Genomic DNA, 27,317 nt, shown 5'->3' on the forward strand with positions numbered 1-27,317 from the left:
GTTTTAAATACAAAGCAATGTTCTAGGTGAGATATTTTTGAAAGGAATTTGTTCTACAAGGTTTAGATGGGATTTCTGTACTAAACATTTAATTCGACAAAGGATTGATTACATCAAAAGTGATCAAATTTGAACAGAAAGTAAACAAAAAATGCATATTCAAGATAGTTTAATATGTATTTTCTGAATTAGAAGTATCACTTTCTTTAATGAATGAGAATTTCTAGTGTAATGATCCGTTACTCCCATCCCCCATCACTGAATTACATTATGTATACATATCATACAGAGCTGATTGCAGTTGGAAACAACAATATTAAAATAAATGTTTAATAGATACAAAGGATCTTTTCTTCACAACATATTTTTTTCTGGTGTCTGGACACCAATTTTAAAGTAATTCTCTATTAGCATTAAACTATTTAAGTGCAAAACAACTTTGTTTTAAAAATCTATGATTGCAGCATCCATCTTCCTGAATAATAGTTTTAAGCCAGTAAGTAATGACTTTCATTTTCCATGAGTGCATTCCAGGTTGTCTTCTAGCCATCTCTGGTTAAAAAAATCAGTGCAAAATAAACAATGGTGAAGTACTAGTTTAACCATTGAACTTACTTGAATTTAAGAAACATACTTTATTTTACACTATATATATATATATATCTTTTATTTATATAGAGAGATTAAATTACACTGGACTTGAAAAGTATAAAGAAAACCAAAAATGTTACTATTTTTTCCTGCAGCACCAAAGGAAGCTTTTTTTATTTTTTGTAGTGAAAACTCTTCCTTGGGTGAGCAGCCTAGCAGTATTAGCTGTAATAAGAACTCATTACATTATTTCTTTGCAAATTACTATGTGATTCACATAATTCCATGTTTACACTCTGCCACATTATAATTTGTGATGCTCTTTGCCTGAAGAACAGCTCCTGGTTCCACTGTCATTACTTCTTGTCCTGTGTTCAGAGATTTGCTAGCAGTAGTGTGATGGCTATACTACAGTTCCACTTGGAGAATTGGCCTGGGTTTGGGATGACAATAAACCCTGCAAACAAAGCAATTTACATTAATCCAGCAAGAGAACCTGACAATAATTTTATATAGTTCTTAGCCTAAAGCTAAAATGAGTACAATTTATTTTTACCACCACTTGCTTACTTTAGACATCAGCACCTTCTCTCCTACAAAAGAATCTAAGCCACTATTGTATCAGTTGAGCAGCACACAAAAGAGCTTTCAGTAGGTAAGAACGTGTGTGCATTTATGACACACGACGAATCCGATCCCAGCATTTGATTTAATCTACCTTGCGGTTGGAGTCATCATGAACTGGGAGACTTTAAGTCATACGCCAGAAAAGCAATCAGCATTTTATTAGGGTAGCAACAAACAAACCTGTTCAATATCAACAAGTTTGACACCTAAACTGCTAACATGGAAATGCTCAATCCCTTATAGGCTATTGAATAGTACAAGCTTTGAATAGAAAAATAGATTATCTAACCAAGTATTTATTTTGGTAATTTTAAAAGAGAACGAAACACTGAGCAAGAGTTCAGTAAAGATTTCCCATTACAACTTAGTCTTACATTCAGGAAAACGTTTTACCAGCTCATTTAACTACATCCCCATTCAAATAAATGAAAATTTCAGACATAATCCCGCGACTGCGTGGCACCCCTCACTAGACAGAGGCTACTGTTCCAGATTAAGGCAACTGTACCTTCAGGATAGATATCAACGGAAAAATTCCATTCCAGGTTTATGCGTAGTAGCCCCTTTTTATTCATTCACATAAAAGTAACTGTACATCAGACTTATTTAGGAAAAGCTTAATACCAAAATACAATTTAGTCTTCTTGCAAAGTCGTTATTCAGTTACGACAAGTGCCAGCAGGCTGAGGAGCACAATGGCAACTAAGCTGGAAGCACACCAGCAAGTATTGTTCTGCAACTCCTTGCTACGTAGGCATGGAAATGCACTTTTAGCAATTCCTCTGAACAGCTTAGGTTCTTACCTCAAAATTAAGTTCCTGTGACTCAGATCCATCAAACTAGACAAGCTCAGGCAGCAATTAGCACACAATGTAGAATTAGGTCACATCTTCTGAATCTACAAGAGCTCTTTCTTGCTTGGATCCAAGAACTGAGGGAAGAAATCCCTGATCACAGACTGAAGAGGTGGACGGAGGGCTGGACTGGCTGGAATCAAGTTCCTACTGATACCACGGCCCTTCCTTTTAAAGGACACCTCATCTACCAGTTCAGAATCTGGATACGTCTGTCGGATTTATAGCAGACTGTGCGTGCATGCACACATTTGATGTTACGTTTAGATATAATGAAGTACGTGATGCTTCATTTGGCACTGTCCATAGATCACACCTGCAGGAACTAGAACTCTTTTTTTATTTGCACTTGTTTATTCAGTGGATATCCAATTCAAACACTGTTGAGGTAGACTGAAGTAGGTTGGCCTTGAAACTTGTTTGACATTCAGGATGTGCGAAGATACTGCACAAGAAGTTTCCTAGTTAAGGAACAGATGGTGAAAAAAGGCAGAATTTTAGAGCAAACAAGCTAATGAAGCAGTTCTGAAGATTTTTACCAAGAAAGTTTTGTTCAAAAGTGATGAAGATGAATCAGACCTCTATAGTTCATTACCAAAGTATTCTTCACAAGTCTATTAAATCCAGCAGGAACTGAAAGGTCTTTCTTGCCAGAAGATAACATCCACTATGCCTGGAAAAAGGCATCCAAAGGTATTATTTTCAGTCTTTAATAAATCAGTGATCCACACTGTTCATTTGCAAATATGTGCTTTATAAGCATAGAAAGTACTGGGGATGGCATAATACGAAGTCTTTTCAACAGGCTCTTAGCTGTGTTATGCAGACGAAGAGAAAGAAGCACTATTCCAATATATGATTTACACTGTAATGCAACCAGGCATTGGGAAACAAAATGAAGAGACTTTCATTTTCCTACAACTCCTCTAGAAACAAGCAGCACACGATGAAATTCAGTGGGGGACCTTGTTCCCTGTGAACTACCAGACACTCTGGAATTCCAGCTCCAAGATCAGGAACAAAGAGTCAGTCCTGGTTTCATCTCCCCAGCTGTGAATATTCCTTGCTTCAACAAAGCTGAAGTGAAGTGCAGGCTCCAACTAAGTGAATACTAGGAACAACTTGTATTTCAGTCCTTGCTCTGAATTAATTCTGCAACTCCGAGCAGGCAAGCCAGAGGAACACCAAAGTGGAAAGAATGTCAAGATCTATATCCTTGGGCTACTGCAGACAGACATTTCCAAAACTTTGCAAGTACTGCCTTAGAACTTGGCCAGGCTACGACACTCATTCCACTTCCATGGGAGATCAGAAATTTTGTGAGTTCTTCCAAGTACTTAATCTCAGAAGACATCTTAGACCATAGATGTTCATACAAGAAAAGCAAGAATAAGAATTTTGGGTTTAGGCACAGAAGTTTTACCAAAGTGCTAAGTGTTCTCAGTGGGTCCTGAGTAACAAAAAAGATTCTACAGAATTTTGCTATTATATCAGAGCCCTTCCAGCAAGGTCATTTAAGAAGTTAAACACACGAAACTTTAGAAAGCAAGTGACCCTCCAAAAAAAGTTACACTTTTAATACAGAAAGTTATGCTGAAGGAGTCTGATCTGTGTGAGACTAGAATATCTGCAATTGCATTCTCTGGGAATAATACGATGGAGAAGGTTATGAAAGAACACAGAGTTCCTGTCTGGAAAATAAGAAATTAGACTGCAGTGCTTCCTGTGACGAAACCACCCAGGTCAGGCAACCAGGTGGCAAAAAATGGAACAAAAGCTGCAGCAACTCATCAGCACAACAGCAAAGCCGCTCAGTCTAACAGCTGTGACAGAAAACACACATGAACCAAGATGCAAGGGCTACAGATCTGCTGCACTGCACAGGGCATCAGCTTAATGTTTAAGAACAAACAGATCACACTGAGCAAGCAGCAGAAACAAATAAGCAGACTGTTCAAAAACGCTTTGAAAATAAATGTAGTCTTTCACTAGCAGTATTATTTTGTCAGCATGTGGGTCTAGCAGGGGGTGGGAAATGGAATAGTTAAGAGACCCAAGACAAGAATTTGGTAAAATAATCTTCATAAAAACCTCAGAGAGGGTCCTCCAAGGAGATGCTCTGTGGCTGAAGCGTGTGTCTTTTGCAGAGGACAGCATCGTATTTCTTGCATCAATTAGCAATGCACGAGCATCAAACAGAGTGTTTCAGCGCTAGTTGCTAAGGCCATTCCATGTATATCAATGAATTCTCTGACTTCCCAAAACACACAAGACTTTGCATATTTGGTAAAAATATGCTTGCATAGGTAGGAATGAAAAGCCATAACAAATACAACCAGTAAGGCAATTTCTACCCAAGGTTCATGGCACTCACAGCTGTGGCTGGTTCTGAAAGACCTGCAGCAGTGACTAACCCTCCTCACAATTCATGAGATTACAGGTGGCATTATTTTCTAAAAAATTCCATATATGCTCAGCCAAAAGTCTGGTTTTTTTCCTCAAAGATACGAAACAAAGCTTCACAACAGAAACCAATTCTACAAAAGATCAGCACATAATTGCTGTATTAAAAAAAATAGGGAGATACTACTAAGCAGGGAAAAAGCCACCAGTAACTACTGAGTTGATGCCTTCTTCATGTAAATTAGAAAGGGATTAACTGAAACCAAAGATGCAACATACCTAATTTCACTAATCTAGATAAACAGCAAGTCTGGCCTCATGAGCAGGATAAGGGAAGTCTGCATCTAAGTGCTGCTTCACAAGGCTCTGGGCACACACTCAACTTTTGCCCTGGGCACGAGCACGCTCCTCCCGTACAACAGCCCAGCAACTCCCAGTAAATTGCTGGATGTCAGAGCTCTTCGTGGCTTTCCTACTCTCTGTTTTGAGACTGACACGTAGAAAAAACAAAGCAAAGGGTCCAGTGTAACAACTAAACAAAAAAAATTCCCTTAGTACACTTCACTAATGCAATTAAACTAATTTAAAAAGTCTGAATTAATGAATGCCCATGAAAAATAGGCACTGATTTGTTAAAACCATTTCTGCTATTGCTAGTATATGAAATAATGGAAATTTATTATTTTAACAATATTCCATGGGTTGTTTATTCTTGTCCAGAACTTTGATATTCCTGGAGTAATTAAAAAAAAGTAATCTGGACCGAGACATTTGCTTGACAAAAGAGCCCATGGTGCAATACAGTATCTGATCAAGACTAATAATATGCCAAAGCAGAATGAGATTTTTCACATTTGTTTAAATTTCTGTAGTCAAATCAGCTGAATCAGTTTTAAGATTTGCACGAACAAAACCTTCAAGAGTTTCATTTTTCAGAATCGGCATTTCTTAGCCTAAGTCTCTGAACTGCACATACTCACTAAAATCGGGTATTAATCTCTAATGGAGTCATAAAATTAATTAACTGAGAATGTTTAAGGAAGCACATGCTGAACATTCACATACTACAGAGAAATACTTTGTATGGGATTTAGGGGGATACAGCAAGCACGTAGTCTATGTGTTCACTAAACGGAGTCTGCCATTTGCTTTTTTTTTCCTGTTCTGGTAGCATTATAGAAAAGTATAAATGCTTAAACCACTTGACACCAGTCTTGTAAAAGCACATGGTAGCATCAAGGAGGTTCCACTTGCAATTCCTCTTCTGTGAACATAAAGGCTTATTTTCTCCAAACAGAGGTGTATCACCATTTTACTCATTGTCAACAAAAAGAAAGTCCAGGCTGCCAGAAAACCAGCAGACAAACTAAAAATCTGTCTAGTGGTATTAGGCAAGACTACTGCAAGACCAGTATATAAGTGACAAATGGAATACACACATATCCACGAGGGGAAAAAAAAAATAATAAAAATGAAGACGCAGCTGCTTGATTGCTGGGAAAAGCAGAAAAGGCTTTTGCTATCAGAAACCTGATCTGGCTTGAGCAAGAAGACCTCAAGCTCCCTTAGGCAGCAATGGAACGGCTTAAGCTTAAGAACGGTTGTTTCTCTAGCGTCCTCAAACTACAAAATTTGCTAAGGTTTAAAATTTTCAGATTAGAAAATAATGACATGGAGATAAACCAGGGAAAAGCATATGACTTAAGGCAATGCCATCTGGGCTAGCTGTAAAATAAGCATGGCCTTAGCAGAAGAAATGACGCAAATTCATTTGATAAGGTTGATCAGCATCTACCTAAAATCCAACTTCAAAAACCAGAAAATACTCTGATTATACAAGTTATCTCGAGAAGTTTGTGCAGTGTTAAAGACAAGCAAGATTACAATTTCATGTTCCAAGAAATCTTTTGCCAAACTATTTTCTATGACCACAGAACTCATGGAAGTGAAGTTCCATTTGATGCTCACGCTGACTGTTGAGAAACTGGTTTGACCAACCAGTTTTTGCATGATTAGATGTAACTGGGTTTTCCCAGAAGCTTTCAGGATGGATTTAGTTTTCTTTCTCCATTGGCACCTGTTCTTAAATATACATACATGTTTATATAAAGAGACCATCACAGTGGTACCAGAAGTACCAGAAGGTTCTCAAGTTCATGTAAGAAAGATGATTCCTTGGCTTCAGACTGCAGAGTATTTTTGCCTAAGAGACCAAGTTCTTCTTCAGTTAGACTGGGCCCAAAGTAACTACTCCACTGAAATTTTTCAAAAGTGCCTTTGAAACACTTAAGTAAATACCACTGGTTTGACTCCGTCTGTTAACACGGAACCACTGCTGAGAGAATGACGCATTGCCCAGTCCACTCGGACGGAATAGCAACGTCTCAAGTCTTCACCTAAATTGGTTCCAAGACATTTTGCAGCCCAAGTTTCAGAATGTTTTATTTCAGATGAGCTTAGTTCTAGACTAGCCACAGTTTTCCCAGACACAAAATGCTTGAGTCATCTGAGCAAGCCATATCCTCAGGGCTGTAAATTCAGCATTCGTTAGGTAAATGTCAAGAGCTAAAGCTGGAATGCAGAACATACCCTGCACCAGAGTCCACAGAGGAAAGAGCTCCTGTAGAGTCCTAGAAGGAATGACCACGCTCTGCCCCAACTCCTATTTGACAGGCAGGCAGAGAGAATCTAGATGCATCCATGTCCACGTTTTACTGAATCTGAGTTTAAACAAGTACTAAGTGGTTTGATAAGTATTCTATTTCGCATTACTCTAGCCCTAAAAAAAAAATAAATGAGACATGATCATATTGGCAAGATTTAAACATCAAAACGTCTGCATCGTCTTGAGATGAAGTGAAATGTTTACTCAGAGCAGGTTACAGGATGCAATCGACTTCTTACTTTAAAATACGGCAAGTTAACAGCTTTCATTGTGGCCGTTTGTTCAGCACAGCATGATAGCATTAGACCACCTACGGACTGCAAAATAAATTAAAACTCAAATGTGGAAAGGACTATTGAAAGTTATCTACATTTACAGTTCAATCACACATTTTTATTTAACATCAGTATACAGAGGACAACCCCAGCAAGTTATTTTGTAATGTCAAGTATTTAGTAAAGTTCTTCAGCTGTAACAGTGACAACAGAACAGCTAAAAATAAGCAGTATGAAACAAACATGATCTTCTTAAAATTATAAATATACCAACAATACTTCTTAAAGCTTAATTATTGCAACAGTTAAATTAACAATAGTTCATGTTAGAAAGGCTCTATGAAATTTATTCAAGTTGTCAAGAAATTAGATGGAAGTGTAAAAAGGAAATACATATGAATTTTACTTTTGATTTTCACTATAGGTAGTCAATACAATTTTGTACAGTATCACCTAACATGTCAATCTTTAACAAACGCCAGTATACAGAATTCATAAAATGCAGAAAAAATATCATTTAATCTTTACATGGAAATTGACAGTAAATTAACTGACACAAATTTTATTATTGTAACATAAGCAGGCCAGCATTTTAAATATTAATTTAGTAGCTTTATGTTGTTAAAGGGGCAGACATATACAGTCATTCCAAGTACACAATCAAATTTTAAGAGGTGATAGTTCAGAACATGGGTCTTCTAAAAAGCGTTTAGTAAAAGTCATGTTATTTCCTAATCCAGACATCCTCATCATAAAGCCTTCACAGGGTTACGTTCTCTCCCGGCTTTCCTGGAGCCACCAGTTGCTCCTCCTCACACACGGACACGCGCGCACACACACACACACAGACCTCGCTATAAATATCACACCAGTGTTCTAGGTTTGAATTCACCCTGATAACGCGGGGATGCTATGTGCAACTTCGCTCTTACGCACATGACAGAAAGCTTCAAATTTGAGCATGGTAACCTGAAGTCATATAGCTGTGTTTCAGTTTTTACTGTAATCATCCCTGAAGTTTATACAGATACCGTATCACGTTGAAAGAAATCTATTTGATAGTACTTAAATACCAGCAATTGAACTTCAATTGTAATGATGAAATGCTCCTTTCCACTGAGGAAGAATTAGTACGTATAGCTGCTCATCTCACCCAAATATAGTACATGAATGTTTAAGTACTTTCACTAAAAGAGAAGTCATACTAAAACATGATACTGTACTACAATTGTAGTTAACTAGAAAAATTCAAGGATGTTATAATTTAAGTCTAAGTTTTCCTGTACAATAAGTCAAATAAATAAATTCCATGTGCATTTGCTTTACAAGATGGTAGCATGTTTATCTTGCTAGGTTATACACAGCCATTTCGCCCGTTCAGACTGCTGGTCAATCCTACCTTGAGCTTTCTTACAGCGGAAACAGCTGATCAGCAACTTGCATTTAGATAAAAAGGAGTCACTGTACAAGACGGTGAATAGTTAATTCTGAAATCAAACACAGAAATCACACAGAAAGTTAGTTCCTCTGACTGCTAAGTTCAGAGAAAACTTGTTTTGCATATCCAGGTACCACTTTGGTTTTTCCGTGGGTTTTTGGGGTTGGTTTTGTTTTTTTGTTGTTGAGTGGTTTTGTCAGTCTTTTTTATTGGCTTCTGCAGGTCCTGTAATTCAGTCTGAAGTAGCTATAAAGATAGCACATCAAGTTTACCTTTGTTCCTTTGAAATTACTGTTCTACATTTTCAGTTCTGTAATTCCATTCAGGCTTCCCATCAGAGCCTGGGAAAGACAGGGGGAGAGGCCACAGCTAATTGTTAACACACTGAGCAGAAAGGTCATACTCTTGTTAAGGCAAGCTATTTTTCTCATCCCTCTGAACCTTCTTTTGCAGACACAGGCTAACAAAAAAGAGAGTAAAAAAATAATTAAATAAATAAATAGATCAAAGCCGGTGAACCCTGAGCCTCATTCAACTTGTTTCTAATTGAATTTTGCCGTTTGCTTCACCTCCCTCCAACTGGGAGTCAGCACAACACTTCTGGAAGTGCAGCGCAAGAGCGTATCCAGCGAGGAAGCTCAAGGTAGGATTAGGCATACACTGAAGTGGTAATTCAGAAAGTTTATATGTCAGGACACTGTAAGCACTGTGCAGCCTACCGACTACCGTAAGGATGACAGCTGAAATTTCTGGATTTTTTTTTGAAGAGCACTTGCCATACACTATCCAATTAACCAGCCCGTCTTTTGATGGCTATTGAAAGTGAGAGGGAAAGGCAGCGCTGCCTCAGTGGAAATTATGTTAGACCCTGCAAGCCTGCTTCAGTTTCCCATCCAATTCTTTCTTTAGGCTGACAGCAGCATGAATTTAATGAAGGCTTTTGGAGGCAATGATGGAAGAAGCAGCAAGATTCAGAGGCTCTCACTCTAGAGTTGGCAGACAAAAAAGTGATGGAGTTTCTCAGATCACTCAGAGACCCAAATTTCAAAAGGAAGACTAGAAATAGCAGCTTTAAGCCCCAGAGTAACAGGGCAGACTAGGATTAAACAACTGGCGAAACTGAAATGAATGGTATATAACCCAGTAAGAAAGACATCACCATAAGTGTTTTATACTTTGAAAATTTTCATTAAATAAAATTAAGTGCTTTCTTATAAACAAAAAGGATGCTCATAACGTCCTTCTGGCACAAATATTTTACTATCAAAGCCCTGTAAACATGCCACCAAAATTTAGTTTTTACCAGCAGAGTGAGCTCACTAGAAATGCAAGTGAAATCAAAAAACAAATTAATTTGAAAATTTCTAAGTAAATACTTCCTAAACAATATGGCATTTACATCAGTGTGCAATATATTAATTTTGCAAGTGATAACTTCAGCATGAAAATTACTTACCTGTAATTAAAGTTTTCCATATTGGCCAATACATAAATCCTGATTTTTGGAACTGCATACTTTATCTCTGAAATATTTGAAATGTCATATTCCAAATCAAAGTCAATACACAAAAATATTTAAGTTATACCCAGCCTAACAAAACCCACTTCAGTCACTGAAAATAAATTTAATAGTGTAGTGTTTAGTAGTATGTAAAGGAGTTTTACAACAAAAAATATAGGTAACAATAGAAATCTGAGGCACTGCTGTATGCGTATAAAGTTAATTCATAAGACATGTGAATTGCACTGAGTCACAGAAGCGATAAGTACTTTAGTATTTTCACTTATGACAAACATTTTAAATAGTTTAGTGTTTGGGGGGAGAGGTTGGATTTGTAGTTCTTCTGCAAAAAATACTTTTAGGTAACACTCTCCTCCCTTCTCCCCAGAAAAGGGTTTACACTTTTTAGATTTAGATTCAACTTTTAAATATGCATCAAGATGCAGAGCAGACATAGCTCTCTATACACACCTATTGTGACAAATTTGATACATTTCAAAGAAAGTTAGATTATACAAACAGTTTTAAGAAAAACTGAGTTTTACTTCAATGTTTATACCAATGAAGATGTGGTGTTATAGATATATACAGTACCTCCACTTCAAAAGTCAGATTTATGAACCAAATAGTTAAAACCTAACGAACATCAGGTTTTCATTTAGGTTGCTCAACATGGCAATATTCAGGCATTACCAGATTATTTCTTTTTCTTCAGGTGATAACCTACAAGCCCTTTCAGAGATTTACACAAAAATAATGGCCCTTTTTTGCTAGATCAACTCTGGCACAGCTGTATTCCTTTAAAATGTCACTGGCAAACAAAGCTGTTGTAGCACAAAGTACTTTTAATAAAATAATCACATTCAGCTTCATTCAAAATTTAGCTTGCTATACATTGGACGGAAAAAAAAATAAATGAAGTGTTATCCGTGTTCAGGTGCATTAAGGACAAGAGTTAAAGCTAGTAATATATTTCAGTGAAGGTTCAACTCAGAGAACAGGTGCCATCAAAAAGCACGAGCTTGTTGATGGTCAAACTGCTGAGCAAAGTCAACAGCAACGTAACACAGAAACTACCTGGAGAAAGCTTGCGTGATCTGCCCTAACTTAACAGATACATAATTCAAGATCTGGCTAAAATTAAGAGTTGGTAATGCTGCTTCACAGTTTCAAGAGCACAAACTACGGTTGGCAAAGGGCTCACAAATGTGTGCATAAAATGGCCAACATTTTAATAAGAAGTGATTTACATTAATGGCAGGCCACCACAGAAAATATGGAGGAATAAAACACTTTGGTTTTAATTTTTTCAGAGGCTCACATTTCTCATTAGGCCTAAAAGCAGCAGCTTTTCATAAGCTACTCTCATTGGGAGTACTGCAATTCATAGAAAATACTAGAAGAATTAGCATTATTTTAACGATTGACAGGTTTTACTTCAATTTTTACATAAACAGCTTTCACCATATTGTGGTTATGCTGAAGTATAAGAACACTGATCAATAGTTTAGATGCACAGTATTTATTTTGTCTGCTGGAAGGCAACTATACTTCGTAATTGTATCCAAGACACTTCAAATCATTCAGAAATATGGCATGCAGTATCCAAAAGTATGGCTCTGAGGATTTTTTATTTTTTTTTTTACATTAAGCATAAAGAAATTTTATATTCAACATTCATTTATATTTCAAGAAAACTACCTATTCAGAGTTCTAGTTCTTTGATGCAGCATTAAGGATTAAAACTTACCACTTTACCAGGCCTTGCCCATGTGCAAATAAATCCCTCCTGACAAGCAGTGACTATACAGTCTTCAAGAAAAATTAACACAGTCAGTCTTTCATGTGCTATCTTTTTACAGATAAGAGGCTCTAACAAGGGAACATCTTCCATTCGGGGACAGAGAGGTGTTCCCAAAGTTTTAGCTGGGTCCGTTTTGGTTTTAGTAACTAGGTTCAGTTTGTCACTGCTCTTGCTAGATATATGTCCCATGCTATGATTTCTCTTGTGATCTTTTTCATGGTGTCTTTCCTTCCGATCGTGTAGCGATAAGGTTGCAAATTTACTAACGCCAGAAGCAATGGCACCATCCATGACACTGCTTTTACTGCCAGCGTTTGAGACTGCAGAGTGTGGAAGGCTGTTGGACCGTGGAAGAGGAGGGGGTACAGAGTTTCCAGGTGTTGTGATACTGTTTCCATTACTTCCCGGGTTAGTTCCACCACTTCCCGCAGGCGGACTTGTGGCATTCATGACATTTGTATGTGTCCTTGCTCTTGAGAGAGGTTGGTGGGGGAAGAGGATATCTTCTGTAAGATCCCACAAACAGAGCTGCGTGTCCTGGCCTACTGAACCAAATCTATATGTAACACTTACTGGACGACTGTCTGTAGAGTTCCTTTTGGATAGCCTAGATTGCGTACTATTCGCTCGATCTCTGCCAAAATGAAGGTCTTGGAAATCCTCATCGCTTCCACTAAATTCCATTGGGTCACTCTCTTCTACACTAGTGGTATACGGATCGAACGCAACAACACTGACCCACGATTTATGTCCGTGGCCTCTCGCTATTACTCGACAGTCCACGAAAGACCAAACTGTCACCAAGTCATCCTCTCCACCTGTCACTATGTACTTCCCATCAGGACTCCAACACACACACAGCAGTCCTCCAAAGTAGCTTTTCATTGTACCATGCAATTCCACCGAATCAAAGTTAAACACACGAAGAAAACCATCCTGGCTCACGCACGCCAAGAACTTCCCATCTGGGGAAAAGGCAAATTCATTCAGGGCACCCTCACCTACTGTCCATTTAAGCAGAGGGTTTCTTGTGGATTTACTCTTGCAAGTGTGAACTGCAAAACTTTCTCCTTGTTTAAGAAGCTGGTAGTGCGGGGCTGTGGTACCACAAGTGTGCTCCACGTTATACAAGTACATATTGCCACTGGAATGAGCTACTAGGAAAAGGCTTTCCGAACCTGGTACCCATTTTACACAGGTTACTCTGGACTTGTCTATTAGTCTCTGTGAAAAACAAAGAAGATACACATCAGAAAGTCTGAAAAATAAAAGTTTTAATTATTAGCTGCAAATCTGAGCTTTGGGGGGGGCTTGGGAACAATACTTGAGCAAAGTGAACTCAACTTCCTAGGAAGGAGCTATGTTACTGTATTTGCAAAAGCTTATCAGGCAGTAAAGAAGAAGTTATTTTTAGGCAAAGTCCTACCAAAGGTTGTTATTACAGTCCAGTCACATTCCACAAAGAACATACTTCAATCAAGCCAATCTGTTGTTATGAGTCTAAAAGTTCTTAAGTTCGTTTTCCACTAGGTACGTTGAAGAGTACGAAAAGGAAACAAGAAAATATGGAATGAGCTAAAGGGAAAAAACCAGTTACTCATCTGTACTACACAGCAAAGAGGCTACAAATCAACAACAGTAAATTTAGACTCTGGTTTTATCTGAGAACACAAGTAAAATCCATCCTTTGAAAAAAAAGAAAAGAGAGGCTTTAGGAGCCTTTACCAGATTTTACTGATTCAGGGAGCAAAAGTTACATATACAATGACCCTGTTACCATGTGGCTGGAAAATCAATAGTTAAATGCATGTGGTTCAGTAAATTCAAAAGGCATCAGATACTCTTCACCTCAAAATCCCCACCCTCCAATTATATTTCATTCATTAGCCAAGGTCCTGTCAATACTTTCTTACCACCTGATTAAGAAGTTTCCTTTAAAGAAAAATATTTTAATAGAGTCCATCATAACAAAAGAATGAGCAGACACATTAAATGAACATTTCTGATCACAATGTCTTCAATGCTGTAAGAACTGAGACATAGAGTTTGACTCCTTGAGTTTGCTAGCGTAGTTCTGGTGGGCTTCTAAAACTTACCAAGTCGGCCACGGCATCCCTCAACTGCCACTTGGAGACAAGTAACTTTTTGCATGCACATTCAAGATTTGTCTTTGGGATAGATTGATTATAGGCAGAAAGAAAAGCTGAGCTACAGAAAAGGCAAGAACGTAAATATAAAGAGCCTAAGGAAAGATCGTAACAAATTATAGAGATGTTAAAAAACAAGAACCCCCCCAAAAAATTTACTACGCTGTTTATCTCTAAAAAAACCCCCAAACTAATGGGTGATACGTTGACTGTCATCTGTTCTGGGTCTGGAACTATTACTGCAAAGCAGCACATGGTCACTTTAGATTATACTTTTGCTGCTGTCAATCTCCATGTAAGACCAGGAAGCCTCTCTTCTGTAATTTCTCCTTGGTTAATTTAGATATTTTGTATTTGAGAGCTGAGAGATATAACTTAATCTCTGAGAACTTTTCCTCAAATGCCATAGCTTTGAAATAAAATATCACAACAGAAGCTAAGAATATGTTAAGTAGTTTGTCATGTGTTCACTTACACATATCATTCATGCCTCAGTAATGATGATATCAAAAACATCAGACAGAAAGTTACCTGGTACACACCAACATAGTATGGACAGGGAAGACCAGCCCAGCTGGCTTGCTATTGGCAACAGTCTTCTCATTACTACCAATAATTCAGCAACAAAGTGAAATTTCTTGCTCTTCTCTACTATAGCAGCTCAACCTGACATACACCCTGTACTCATAAGAGAAATTTTTATACTAGAAACAGCATTTTCAGACCATAGTCCTGCTGGACTACACCATCTTAAATACTTTACAGGAACCCTGCAAACCCAGTCTTGATTTCAAAAAGGCTACGAATAAATCGAGAGATTGCAATCTGCAATTAGAAGAGATTAGCCCAAAGAGACAAGATGCAGCAAGTGACTACGGCTCACTCCTTCTCAACTAGCAGAGCTTTAAATTCACCAGGAAGATAGAAACTCTGAAGTTATGACTTCCTGAAGTTGTAAAAGCTTTCAGTTGGGCTCACACACTTCTGCAGCACAACACAACAAGACCTGAAGGCAGTATGACTGGCAGATGCATTACAAGAATGGGCTGAATACAGTATCAAGCAAATCAGTGAGGTAGCTGGGTTAGAGGGAGCTTATGTTCAGTTTGGTGAAAGAACAGTAAGTGAAAGAACTTCAGTCATCAGTCAGGAAGACAAGACTGTCTTGGTAGCCATGTTCTGAACAAGCTTCAGGGGACAAACTTACAGGCACAGGCCACAAAGGAGGGAAAACACTAAGGCAATCAAGGAATTAAGGTTTGACAAGGAACCTTGGAGACACAGGAATAGGAAAAGTTTACCAGGGGAAAGAAAAAAAAACTTAAGGCTTTAGTTAAAATAAATTTTAAAATAAGATGAAAGAAACCTAATTCAACTGGCTAGCCTGAGAATAACCAACTACCAGCTGGAAACACCTGCATCTGTGAGGTGTACTTGGTTGGGTTTGTGAACAAGAAAATACCACTAATTTAACTCTGACATAGCTAGAAGGAATACCACTGGATACAGATTGATTTAGGTAGGCAGCCACAAGCTGCATAACAGCACTCACTTCAGCCTTTCAAGTCCCTATTGTCTTCAACAGAATATTTTTTAACAACAACAACAAAAAGGAGTAACAAGTTAGACGGCATTAAAGCTCTTGCATTTAGATTCAACACAGCCTTCTGTGTCATAACAGGTTATTTCACATATCACATACAATTAATTGCTATCCTGATGGCTTTAGCACAGTGACAGTCAAAGCAGGGCTTTAGGCTACCTGAATCACCACATTACTAACAGGACAAGTGGTGAGTTCTATTACCAGTAAATTTGCCAAAAGATGTAAACACTCACTTAGACCACTTCTGCCTATGAAGACATGTTTACTCTCGGACGCTAACACCATCTAAACTCTAAATATATTCAAAATTCAACAGGCACCTTCATCTTGATGCAAACAAACTGGCTCGATCATCAATGCTCCCTGAGGTTTCTCTGAAACAGTTTTTAGATACAAGCCCGCACTTCCAAACTTGGCCAGGGCAAACTTCCATGCTGTAACTGACAGATTAAAAATATCTAGAAATTTTAGAATTGGTTATGACTGCAGAGAAGATCAGTGTAGGAAACAAGATTTTGATTTAACTCTAGCCTACTCACGTAGCTTTGATAGCACTGAGCAAATCTTTATGTTAGCTTTGTATAAAATAGAACATCTAGTTTAATTTCCACCAATCTGTCAAGGGACGTATCCCCATCGCAGCAATGTAACGCTGGTTATAGTGCAGAGAAAAGACAATACTGTCTCATAGAGGCGGCTTCCGTGCTTCCATTATTTGTGGGTTACCACAAGAACTATTCAGCCTGCAATACAGTTTTATACTGTAGTCACTAGACAGTTAAACCACGTCAAGGCATGTAAACATGCATTAGAACTTAATGTAAGTATTTCAGCAGAAGTTTTTGTTCCCACAAGGGTGGGAACTGCTCTGTGATACAAAACTTTAGCTGTTTTACAGTATTTCTACTGCCATTTGTAATATTTACACTATTATCACACAAGATTAAATCCAAGCTGTACTTACACAAGTAACTTGTTCACATCCAGACTAGCACTCCCTGTGGTGAAGCTGCACCAACGACAACATTTAGGATTTTATGGTTTGGGGTGGGTTGTGGCTTTTTGTGAGAGCAACAGCATTGTCCTAACACCTCTCCTCCTCCACTAAAATGAGTATTTCAAGTACTTTATACAGAGATTTCCTCCAAAAAGAGTACTCCATGCAATACTAAGATTCTCCAGCAGTGTTTCCAACTCAGCAGAAGCAGAGAGATAGAGCAGGTTGGAAAAGGCTAGGTAAGAAGAAAAATATCCCCCTTCTGATCTACATATAGCTATTTATGGAAAGCTGAGGAGGAATTAGACAGCTCTAATTATAAAACAAGCCCACTGAGAACAATACTTCCATCTTTTTTTGCATAAATACAGAATAAGGCAACATCTATGATTCTATGATCTTTGAGGTGGGATAGATATGCTTGCTTAGTTTGAAAGCTGAGCAAGGCTTAATTTCATCTGTAAACCTTTCTTCAGATTTGAAATTTATTAAAATAAAAAACCCCAACAAAAACCAACCAACAAAAACAAACAAAAAACCCCCAACCAACAAAAAACCACCCACAAAGCTCTTTACTACCTCCCCAACAATTCACCTACAGCTGGATTAAAACATCAAAAAAGAGCAGAATACACCTTCCAAAGAAGAATCACCTGCCCCCAAGCAACAAAATTCCCATAGCTTAGCTTCTGCAGAAAACGCTGTGAAAAGTTGTACCAGTTACCAGATTTCTTTCCTTGTTAGCATCCAGACACTTACTCTTCTAAGAATGTCAGTACTACTAGAAATTCTGAGCCAGTAGTCTCATAACTTGGCATTAGTCCCCCCCATAGTATTCCCTTCTATCTTTCCTTATTGCACAGCAGCAGAAAAAAACAGATGGAAGAGTTTCTTTCAGGAAGATCACATGGCCAAGACCTCCTAAGCCTTCAGCTTTTTCTATGCTGCATTCAGCTTGATATCTTAAGTCTTCTCCAGGCAAGCCTTTAGGAATTCTTGATACAGATCGTTTCTGCTGTAACACTCTGACCACAGAAATTAATATTTTTGCCTTATATAATAATATTTACTATAATGTATTATTTAAATGAGGGCTTAAATGTTCTCTTCTTCATTCAGAACCATAAGTCTCAGAAACCAACTGCAAAGCACAGGCAGCAATATTTAAATTTGCAGACCTTTTTATACTCAGTTAACTGTCATTAATTCTAGTCACTGTATTACCCAAAATAGAAAGTACTAATTTTAATCTTAAATCCCCAAAGATTCCTTCACAAATAACACTTTCGTGTAGGTATTCCAAGCCAATGAAATAGCTGAAAAACAAAGGTAGTGACTGAATGATAAGCTCTATAGGCAAATGTAGCCATCTACACAACTTTGAAAATCTAGGCTCTTTAATATCAGAAATACACTGCATGCAACAATGTTAAGATTTCTACTTACTTCCTCATTAAATAATTTGCTAGTTTCTTTTTTAATAGGGTCTATTAGTTGGACCTGGCCTGCAGAGAAGCCCACTAGAAGAGACACGCTTTCTGCTGTGGCTGTTAAGTGATTGAAGTCATGGCATGTAGGTTGTGTTCCTTTGTATATCCTTTTGTCTATTGGTTTACTCAAGTCCGCAGCCTGCAAAGAGAGCAAACAGAATTAAGACAGTTTATCAAAATGCATGCATATAGCCAGTTCTATTTGCAAATCATGTTTATAGTAGAGCAACAAGCAGTTACAAAACCCTAAAGAGCTGCTTTGTATTTATCAAAGTGGCATCAAAAGGTTTACCTTTTCATATAATGCAATACTTCTAGAGTTTAGCAAAACTGAAAACCACACGTGCCTAGCCTATCCAACTACATCATGTCACAAACCAATGACAACCAAGCTGGAACACAAAGGCACCAGTGAGTTCTCAAGACCAACCTCTTCCAAGAAGGCTTCTCCTGCCAGAAGAGGCATTCCACCACACAGAGGCAAGTCATCTGCTTTCCTAGTAGCAGCTTTCTCAGTACTGAATACAACCAATTTCAGATTTCAAACAGTATATTCTCAATCACTCGATTCTCACATTGTAAGTCTATCCTTTTATAATAGGGAAACATAGATATTGATCTTGATAATTAAAAAAATAAATTACCAACTAGATCCTAGAGGAGTATTTTCTAGGAACACTGACTCAAAATGCTGATACTGTGACTACAGAATACATTCTAAGCCACTATGCTACAGAGTAATTGTGCTTCTGACACTGAATATAGCACTTATTTTGTCTGAGCTATATTTGAATTCTAACAAAACTGAAGAACTTCAATATAAACAACTGAAAATCTGGCACTAAAGTGGCAGAAGAATCAAAAGGAGTAGAAAAGCAATTTAAAATGCTCTCTCAGTTGTGTAACGCATGTTTATCCCTATATCAGTTTTGAACATACAATCTAATCTTTCAACATTCAGAGATTAAAACCCACACATTTAATATGCAAGATTACCACGTTCAACCTTTTTTTCAGAAAACAAACAAACAAGCCAGCCACAGCTCCCCATTTACTAGATTTTGAATCTGCAATTAGAAAGCTGTAGATATTCAACAATATTACAGACCTGAGATGTAGCTGTGACTGGTGACTTGGATTCTAATTTTGATACATAATTTTTCAATATTTTTAGTCACAGGAAATCAGACCAGCAATAAAAGAAATAAAATTCTTTGAGGAAGAGGACAATTTCACATAACAGAAAATTGCTCCAATGTATTAAACCTTTGAGGATGAGGTCTAAAGAGCAGCAAATCCTTGGTGTGCATGGAGCTACACAGACAAAAAATAGACCTGCAGTAGGGAAAAAACACAACTAGCTACACAGTGGATCATGTCAGCCAAGTCATTTTTGAGGCAAGTTTAACTATGGGATACATGTTATAAGCATATATATATATGCAACAGTATTGAAGTTGCATTTAATGTTTTGCAGCACAAAATATAAATGAGTTTAATCAGCTGTATGGCCTCCTGGTTGAAAACTCAAAAATGAGATGATGTATTCCAACTTCAAAAGTGAGCAGAATGAAAAGTTATTCTCCAGAGCTCAGATATCCATTATAAGCTAAAAAAGAATATTAGCAATATCTCTTCAAAGGGAGCTTAAATAGAATACTAGCTTTACTGGGAGATCATAGGATAAGGTGCATGCCTACCAAGGCATTTACAGACACACGTAAACCTGTAATTTGAAGGATCAAACCTTGGATGCCAGGCAGTTATCTTGTATTGTGCAAGATTCTCTTGTCCTGTATCACTAAGTGCTATCAAGAGATAACTCTCAAAATCGAGGTAGTGTTTCTATCTGGAAGACCATTCCACAGAAATATACAGATGCATCCCTCTGTACCTCAAAGAAATGCAGAGTTAACAAGGTTAAGCTATGAGATTCAAGACTCCGTCCTCTGGACAAAAGTTCCAGCAAGACCCAGTGCCTAAGAAAGAATATCCCTTTGAAAGTAAAAAGAACTGAAACTGCATGAGGGAAGGATTAGGTTAGATAGCAGGAAACACTTCCTCAGACATTGTGCTCAGACATTGGGATGCCCTGCCCAGGGAAGTGTGGGAGTCACAGTCCCTGGAGGTGTTTAAGGAGAAGCTGGATGTGGCACTTAGTGCCGTGGTCTAGCTGATGTGGTGGTGCTGGGTCATAGGTTGGACCTGATGATCTCAGAGGTCTTTTCCGGCCTCAACAATTCTGTGTGATTCTGTGAATTATCAAAGAACCATAGACTCTCTCAGCCAGTAGAAAACATGAGTATTCCCAGGTTGTTGTTTTGAATCCTTGCTTTCATTTTAAGCAGCAAAGAATCAAGAGGAAGCTCTTTTCAGACTGGAACTATACCTTTCTTTTTTGTCTGGTGAGGTTTTCTATCACCAGCTTTTGGTTTTGTTGTCTGACAAATTTGGTGTGACCGAAGTTCCCCGCCTTCTGAAATTATGTGCTAAGAGACCTAGCAAGACACGAAATTCTGATACATTAAATCTAAGCATACTCTTTACTGTGCTGTTCTCTGGGAACCAGATGGCAGTGACAATCTGTCTGAACTTAAATGGAGTATAAATAAACTAATTCAGCCCAGAATTAACCAGGCTTCTACTGACAGGGATGCCCCACCTTTTATTTACATGCAGCTGGTGTTTTCAGCTATAATATAGTTGTCTCACAGAGATAAGTCAAACCTACAAGCACAAATGTAGTCCTTTGGATTTGATCTCTCTTAATTAGCACACCACTAAGTCCATTTGCTATAGCTATTTTGTGGAAGATACTATTATCAGAAAAGAGATTTTACATGAGACCTCAGTCCGTAACTATCAAATTCAAGGATATGACAGTATTTACTGAACAAGGTGATGTGAACTGCCTCCCTCTCAGAAGCACGGTGATATACTTTGAAAGAGAATGGAAAGATCTTGGGATAAAGTGTTACCAAACACAGAGGTTAAAAGCACAGGATCTGGCACCCTCATCTCTGCTTGAGCTGGCAGCAAACTATTTGCATGCTTACTGTTCCAGATCCTTTCAGATTTTCTTCTCAAAACCACTCAGCACTATAACAGTTTGCCCACTTTGAGAAACTTACTCCATTGTTGATGATTCCTGATGAGAGCAACACCTGTAATCATGACTGAAAGAAGGTTTGGGCAAGTAATGCAAGGCTAAGAATCAATATAATTCTCCTTTTGAATAAAAATGTGTGCAAGCCACTGAAGTATATCTGAGCTCACCAAGATTCTTAGCACCTTGGCCAACTGATACCTGCAGATGTCTGCTCCTTCCAACACAGTGATATTTCAAGTACCCCTTGAGCAAAGGAACAAGGAATAATGGTTATCAGGCAAGAAGAACAAGAGGAATCTCATACAACACCTGTCTGAAGTCAGTGAGACTGCTGAACAAAATGATTGTACCTTGGGCATCAGCAGCTTCCAAGTCCTGTCTTTGAACAGATTACAATTCTCTAGAGAACCACACACTTACAGAATAAAAATTGACCAACTTAGCCATTTAGTTCTTTGTGATGATTTCATACTCATAATAAAAGGTGAACCATGTAACTTTTGTGGGCTTCCTAGTCCCATCTAATTAATCCTCACAGCATGCTATTTTAGCAAAACTACACCCATTCTGCTGGGGTAGGAAGAAAAAAATAAAACAACAGTATAGTGGTTGCCCATTCACCATGAATCATGATTTCCAGCAAAAAACCACAAGTCATATTTAATCTTAACCACAGCTTTAAATACCTAAACACTAGGAATAAAAAGAGAGGGGAAAAAAATCAGTTACCTCAGTATGAAGCAAATATTTAAGTTTCCAAATTCTGATGTTTGAAATGTCTGATTAAGATGGGGATCAATAACCTTGATTCTGCAGGTGTATGTAATTCTAAGGTCAAAGCCAGATTACTATCTGTCCAAGATTCATTCTTTTTATGTACCATTGATCCAAGAATTAGAGCTTTTACACTAAGATTTCCCATACAGTGAATCACATTATTTCAAGTCAGCATTTAATCATGCTCCTCAACAGATGTGATTTCTTCCTGCATTTTTTCTTTTCCTTACATCTGCAGCTTTCTGCAAATTGTAGTTGAATGAAATGTATCACAGATACTACATTTCCTTCCAAGCTAAAAAACATGCCCAAGATCAGAAAGGAGTTACTTATTAATTTATCTCGGATAATTTGAAGTCAAAGTGCTTCCTACAGATAGTTAGTATTTAATATCACATTTGCCAGGAGACTTGCTTTCAGTGGGCTATAGGTACAAATAAGATCGAGGCAGAATATTAGGTCTTTAAGCCTGAAACTGAGGAAAAACACATAATACAATTTTTAATTCAAAAAATCCTCTTAAGAAAAATATCTCTTGTCCAGAGAATTAATTGATCTTGGAACAGCAGATTCCAGATTACCTATGTATATAGAGCTCTAGCACAAAATACAGTATCTTGATTCTTTGTGCCTTGTATTTTTGAAAACAATTTCTAAAGCTTAGAATTCACAATTTATTATCCGTGGCTTATATTTCTTCAACAACTTGCTGTCCAGGGATTTAATGGTCCCTGGTCTACAAACAGCAGAATTTGAGGACAATGTGCTTGTTCAATGCTATACAACTAACACAAGAAATCAACTCAGAATTATTACTAAGTGAATTTTACTGAACTTCACAGGTTCAGACTCTAGCTGATAAAAAGAGGTAACCCTTGCTGTATCCCTTTGCCTTACACTACCTCCTAGTGAACAGAGCAGGGTATTCCAAGACAGACTTGCTCACTGTATTAGCAAGGACAGGAAAAAACCTAAACCAGTAAGCCCCTTCCAGCTTGTTAATTCTTCACCACGTCTGCGCTGATCTCCCGCTCCTTCCTGCAGAGCTAGCTGAAGGACAGAGAAAGTTAAGTAACACAGGAAGAAAGCTGAGCTATCCCAGACACTTTTGTACAATTTTCTGGTGAACTCTGTTCACCATTTCAGCACATAATTGTTTCCACCAGAAACACTAGCTTTAATACATCACACTGGAAATCCCTCCAATTACTTTAGAATCATAGAATGGCCTAGGCTGGAAGGGACCTTAGAGATTATTTTAATCCAGCCTCCCTGTCGCCAGGGACGCCACCTCTCAACTAGATCAAGCAACACATGGGGACTTTATTATTGTAGGAGTAGATTTCCACAGTGTTTTTTTAGAGCCCAGATACAACCCACTTAATACTATCAACAGAATCATTTTTAGTTATTTCAAGCCCATCTCATCACTGACCCTGCTTTGGGCAAGAGGTTAGACTAGACACTCTCAGAGGTCCCTTCCAACCTGAATGACACTGAGATGCTAAACTTAGGATAAACCAAAGTAGCATCAGCATGCCCGCTCTCAGCTTACTTAACAGGTCTGGCTTATACCATAAAGGAACTACATGCAGGAAGAAAACTACAGAAACAAGTTAGTTGTCTTTCCCAATGATGTAGAGCAGTAGTTCTGCTTAATTTATAAGAGACACAAAACAGAAAGCCCATGCAATGCTTGTTGCAACTATAAAGTCCTAATAAAATATTCTTTAGGGCAGCTGACAGTACCATAGCCAATCAGTAATAAAAGGGCTTCTACAAACGCAACTGCACATAAACTGACAGACTGCTGACTAATGGCCTTTAGCTTTCTCAGTAGAAAGTTTAAAGCCTGGCCACAATTTGCATCAGTCCCAGAATCTCTTGAGATTCAACTGCACGAGCCTTTCAGATGGTGTACAAGCGAATACACATTCAGGGCGACTTTAGAAACCCACAGAAAAGTTATGAACTAGTTCAAAAGCTTCTGAGAACACTCACAAACAAAGTACAAATTCTCTTCACGATTCTATAAAAAGCCAGCAGACAATCACAATTCGTAAAGTTGCCCTAATCACACATAGCTACAACAGGTTTCTTAAAAGTAAAGACAATTTCTTAAATAAGCAAGAGCTACTTTTTCCATAGCCAAGCGATTTGCTGAGCTTTAAGGGTTGCATAATAGGTGTTTTTTACGTACACACAGACTAGTTTTAAGTGTCTTGTAAGCCTTGCAAAGCCATTAATGCTACAGAAATTTCAGGTTTTTGTCTTGCAACACTGTATTCAATGCACCTGCTTTATATTAAAGCCACATCTATAAACCTCAAGAAAACTATTATTTCATTTTTAGTTTTACTTTTAACATTTGGCTGAAATTTCAACCCCATGAGTTGAAACATCAGTAGCTTAATACAACAGCACAACCAGTGCCGGATTTGCTGCCAAATAATATAAGGGTGAGTATGAACTATAACTAAAAATAAGTGCACGCATTCACTTCCCCTTATTCCTCTCTAACTGAAGGCAAGAAAACCTATGAGAAATGGATAAAAGCTGCACTGGGCAACACACATTTTGTAAATCAAAAACTAAGGAGATCTAGACAAAAAACAATTAGCAAGGAGGAAAAAAGGATCTGCTACTTAACCCACTGCCTCAAAGACCTTCCATCAAAGTATCTCTCCATTGCTTCCTTTCTCTTGTAAGTCTCCAGAAAGAGTAGCTGCCAATTCGCACCCTTTTTACCTTTAGAAATCTTAAGATCCCAGTCATTATTAATTTAGCTTCAGCAGCATATCTTTTTCTAATACACAAATATTTTGAATGATCCCACTTAAAGTTTAAAATAATTTGCATTTGTATCTACTTCCAACAAAAGCATTTCAATATTTATTTCCACTCAAAGGAACGTTTACTCTCCTGAACAACACCATTCCTCAAAAATGGGTTCTTGCATCTTTGCAGAGTTTTTATAAGTTACAAAGCACTTGATTAAATGCTGAATAGGAACACTTAAGGCACGTGACAGAGTTTCTAGGATGCTGTATAAGAACAGCTCTGTTAGTAAAATAGGTTAAATAAAATTACTTGGTGTCCCTAATTTTTCCAAGTGTTCCACACAATTCATCCCTAACAAAGTTTTAAAGATCAATTCTGTAAAAAGCCACTTGGCAAATTTGGGAAACTACCTGATATTCTTTTGTCTAGATTTAACTGCTACTTGGGGCCATAAGACATACATGAGTTTTGAAAGGACAAAAGCATTACTTAAAAGGTTTTCAGCATTTATTCATATAGCAGATAACTACAACCACATACATTAAGATATAAGCTCCAGTACAGACAAATGGGCATAAATCCATATTCAGGCAAAGATCAGATTAGTTTTCTGAAACATCCAATAAAATAATCATATTCTGCTTCCAGAAGCAGTACACTAAGCAAACAGAGCAAAAAGCATGCACCAGTTTGAAATAAATCTACATGATATTAACTGAACCAATAGTTATATAATTGACAAGACCAAGAAAGTGGATATGAACACCATAAAGAACATGCATAAAGGACTGTTTGATTTACATCTTACCATAGCATTGTTAAGTCCACTTTAGTTAGGCTGTAAACCAAAATATTTATCTGGTTACAGAGCAAATTAGCACATTCTACTGGAAGTTATCTAAGGTGAAAGCATCACTCTACTAATAACTCTAGAAAAAAGAAAACACTCTCTTTGTTTGCAAATGCCCATTCACTTCACAGGTACAAACAGAATCAACTTACACTTTGTTTCTCTGTAAGACTAGGCAAAAGGCATTAAAGTCAGGAATTTTAACATATTCAAACTACAGTAGGCCTGGAAGGTTGAGGGAAACTGAAGTAAGGTTTCTGACACCTCCACACAAAAACACACCTCTGTCTCCTGAGCACAGAACACTGCTACTGCTTCCACCTGTCACAACACAACAGAGGTCTAAAGTCACTGAAATTGTTCCTTTAGAAACATTTTCAGACTGAAAATTGAAATTTTCAAATCAACATGTTACTCATTTGGTAAATTTTACACCCATGCTGGCACTGCTCCTTTTGCGTAGAAGACCAAAACATACAACTTGTGACAGTGCTGTTTCAGACCCAAAGTGTTTCAATGAACTGACTACAATCCTCAGCTTAGCTCTCCAGAGCAAGTCCTGGTCAGTCCCAACAAGGTCAGTTCTGTGAGCAGCGCTTAGCATCTCTGAATGAAACCAGACTGCCTGCTCCCTCCATGAAGTGGGCAGAAGCACTCCAAGTAGCTCAAGCAATCTTCAGCTGCGCTGTTATCAAATCACTAAAACTTCAGGGAAACAACATGACATTGTAACTTTTCAAAAGGTGTTTGTTTCTGTATATTTAACAAAGTTAATTTTTATTGTGCCCTAGAAATGCTTGAATCCTTTATATCACACTTTGCACAATACTGCTTTACTATGATACAGAAAGAGCACAAGAGCTTTAACTTGCTCTTGGGTATCTAAACAATTACTCTGAAGCCTACACTGAAGAACAGCTACAAAAGCAGTATTCCACAGTTCCTTTTGCAAAGCTCACCTTACTGCAGGTGTCAGTTAATGAAACACTCAGTTCAGATAAAAACCGAGACTTTGACTTCAGTGTTATGCATTTGGCCACACTAAATCTGTAAACAGGCTGGCTAAATTCAAACAACTCTGAATATAGTTACTGTATCACACACTCCCAACAGACATGAACTGAATTAGATATTCTATTTTGGTTTAAGCAATTAGTTGTCTTTTTTTGTTTTAATAGGAAGAAGGGAAAAGAAGGTATAATATCAGTATTATTGCTCTTCCTAACGTCTGGTCTACAGACATATGTTCTGCATGTGATGCAGACACCTTCCTCCTCTCTTCCCCCTACTCAGCTCTTTTTAAGGAGATATGTAAGGAAGTGATCTCAATGTGCAGTTCGAAGTTTAAAACAAAGGTCTCAGAGCTATCAATAAACCATGGGTGACAGGTCACATTTTCATA

The 27,317-nt window shown here is 37.8% G+C and overlaps 1 protein-coding gene across 1 annotated transcript; it reads right to left on the bottom strand.

The window, feature by feature from the left end:
- Window positions 1–501: 501 nt before the first annotated feature.
- On the bottom strand, window positions 502–18,916 carry WDR20 (WD repeat domain 20; the record flags this gene model as incomplete). The annotated part of the gene is given in 4 exon segments (XM_009874504.1): window positions 502–1,048; window positions 12,105–13,382; window positions 18,355–18,596; window positions 18,777–18,916. Coding segments are annotated over 4 exon segments (1,714 nt in total), but the record flags the coding sequence as incomplete, so codon positions are not given.
- Window positions 18,917–27,317: the final 8,401 nt, after the last annotated feature.

The sequence above is a fragment of the Apaloderma vittatum genome, unplaced genomic scaffold, assembly GCF_000703405.1.
Source record: "Apaloderma vittatum isolate BGI_N311 unplaced genomic scaffold, ASM70340v1 scaffold27488, whole genome shotgun sequence".
In the NCBI taxonomy this organism is placed as follows: domain Eukaryota; kingdom Metazoa; phylum Chordata; class Aves; order Trogoniformes; family Trogonidae; genus Apaloderma; species Apaloderma vittatum.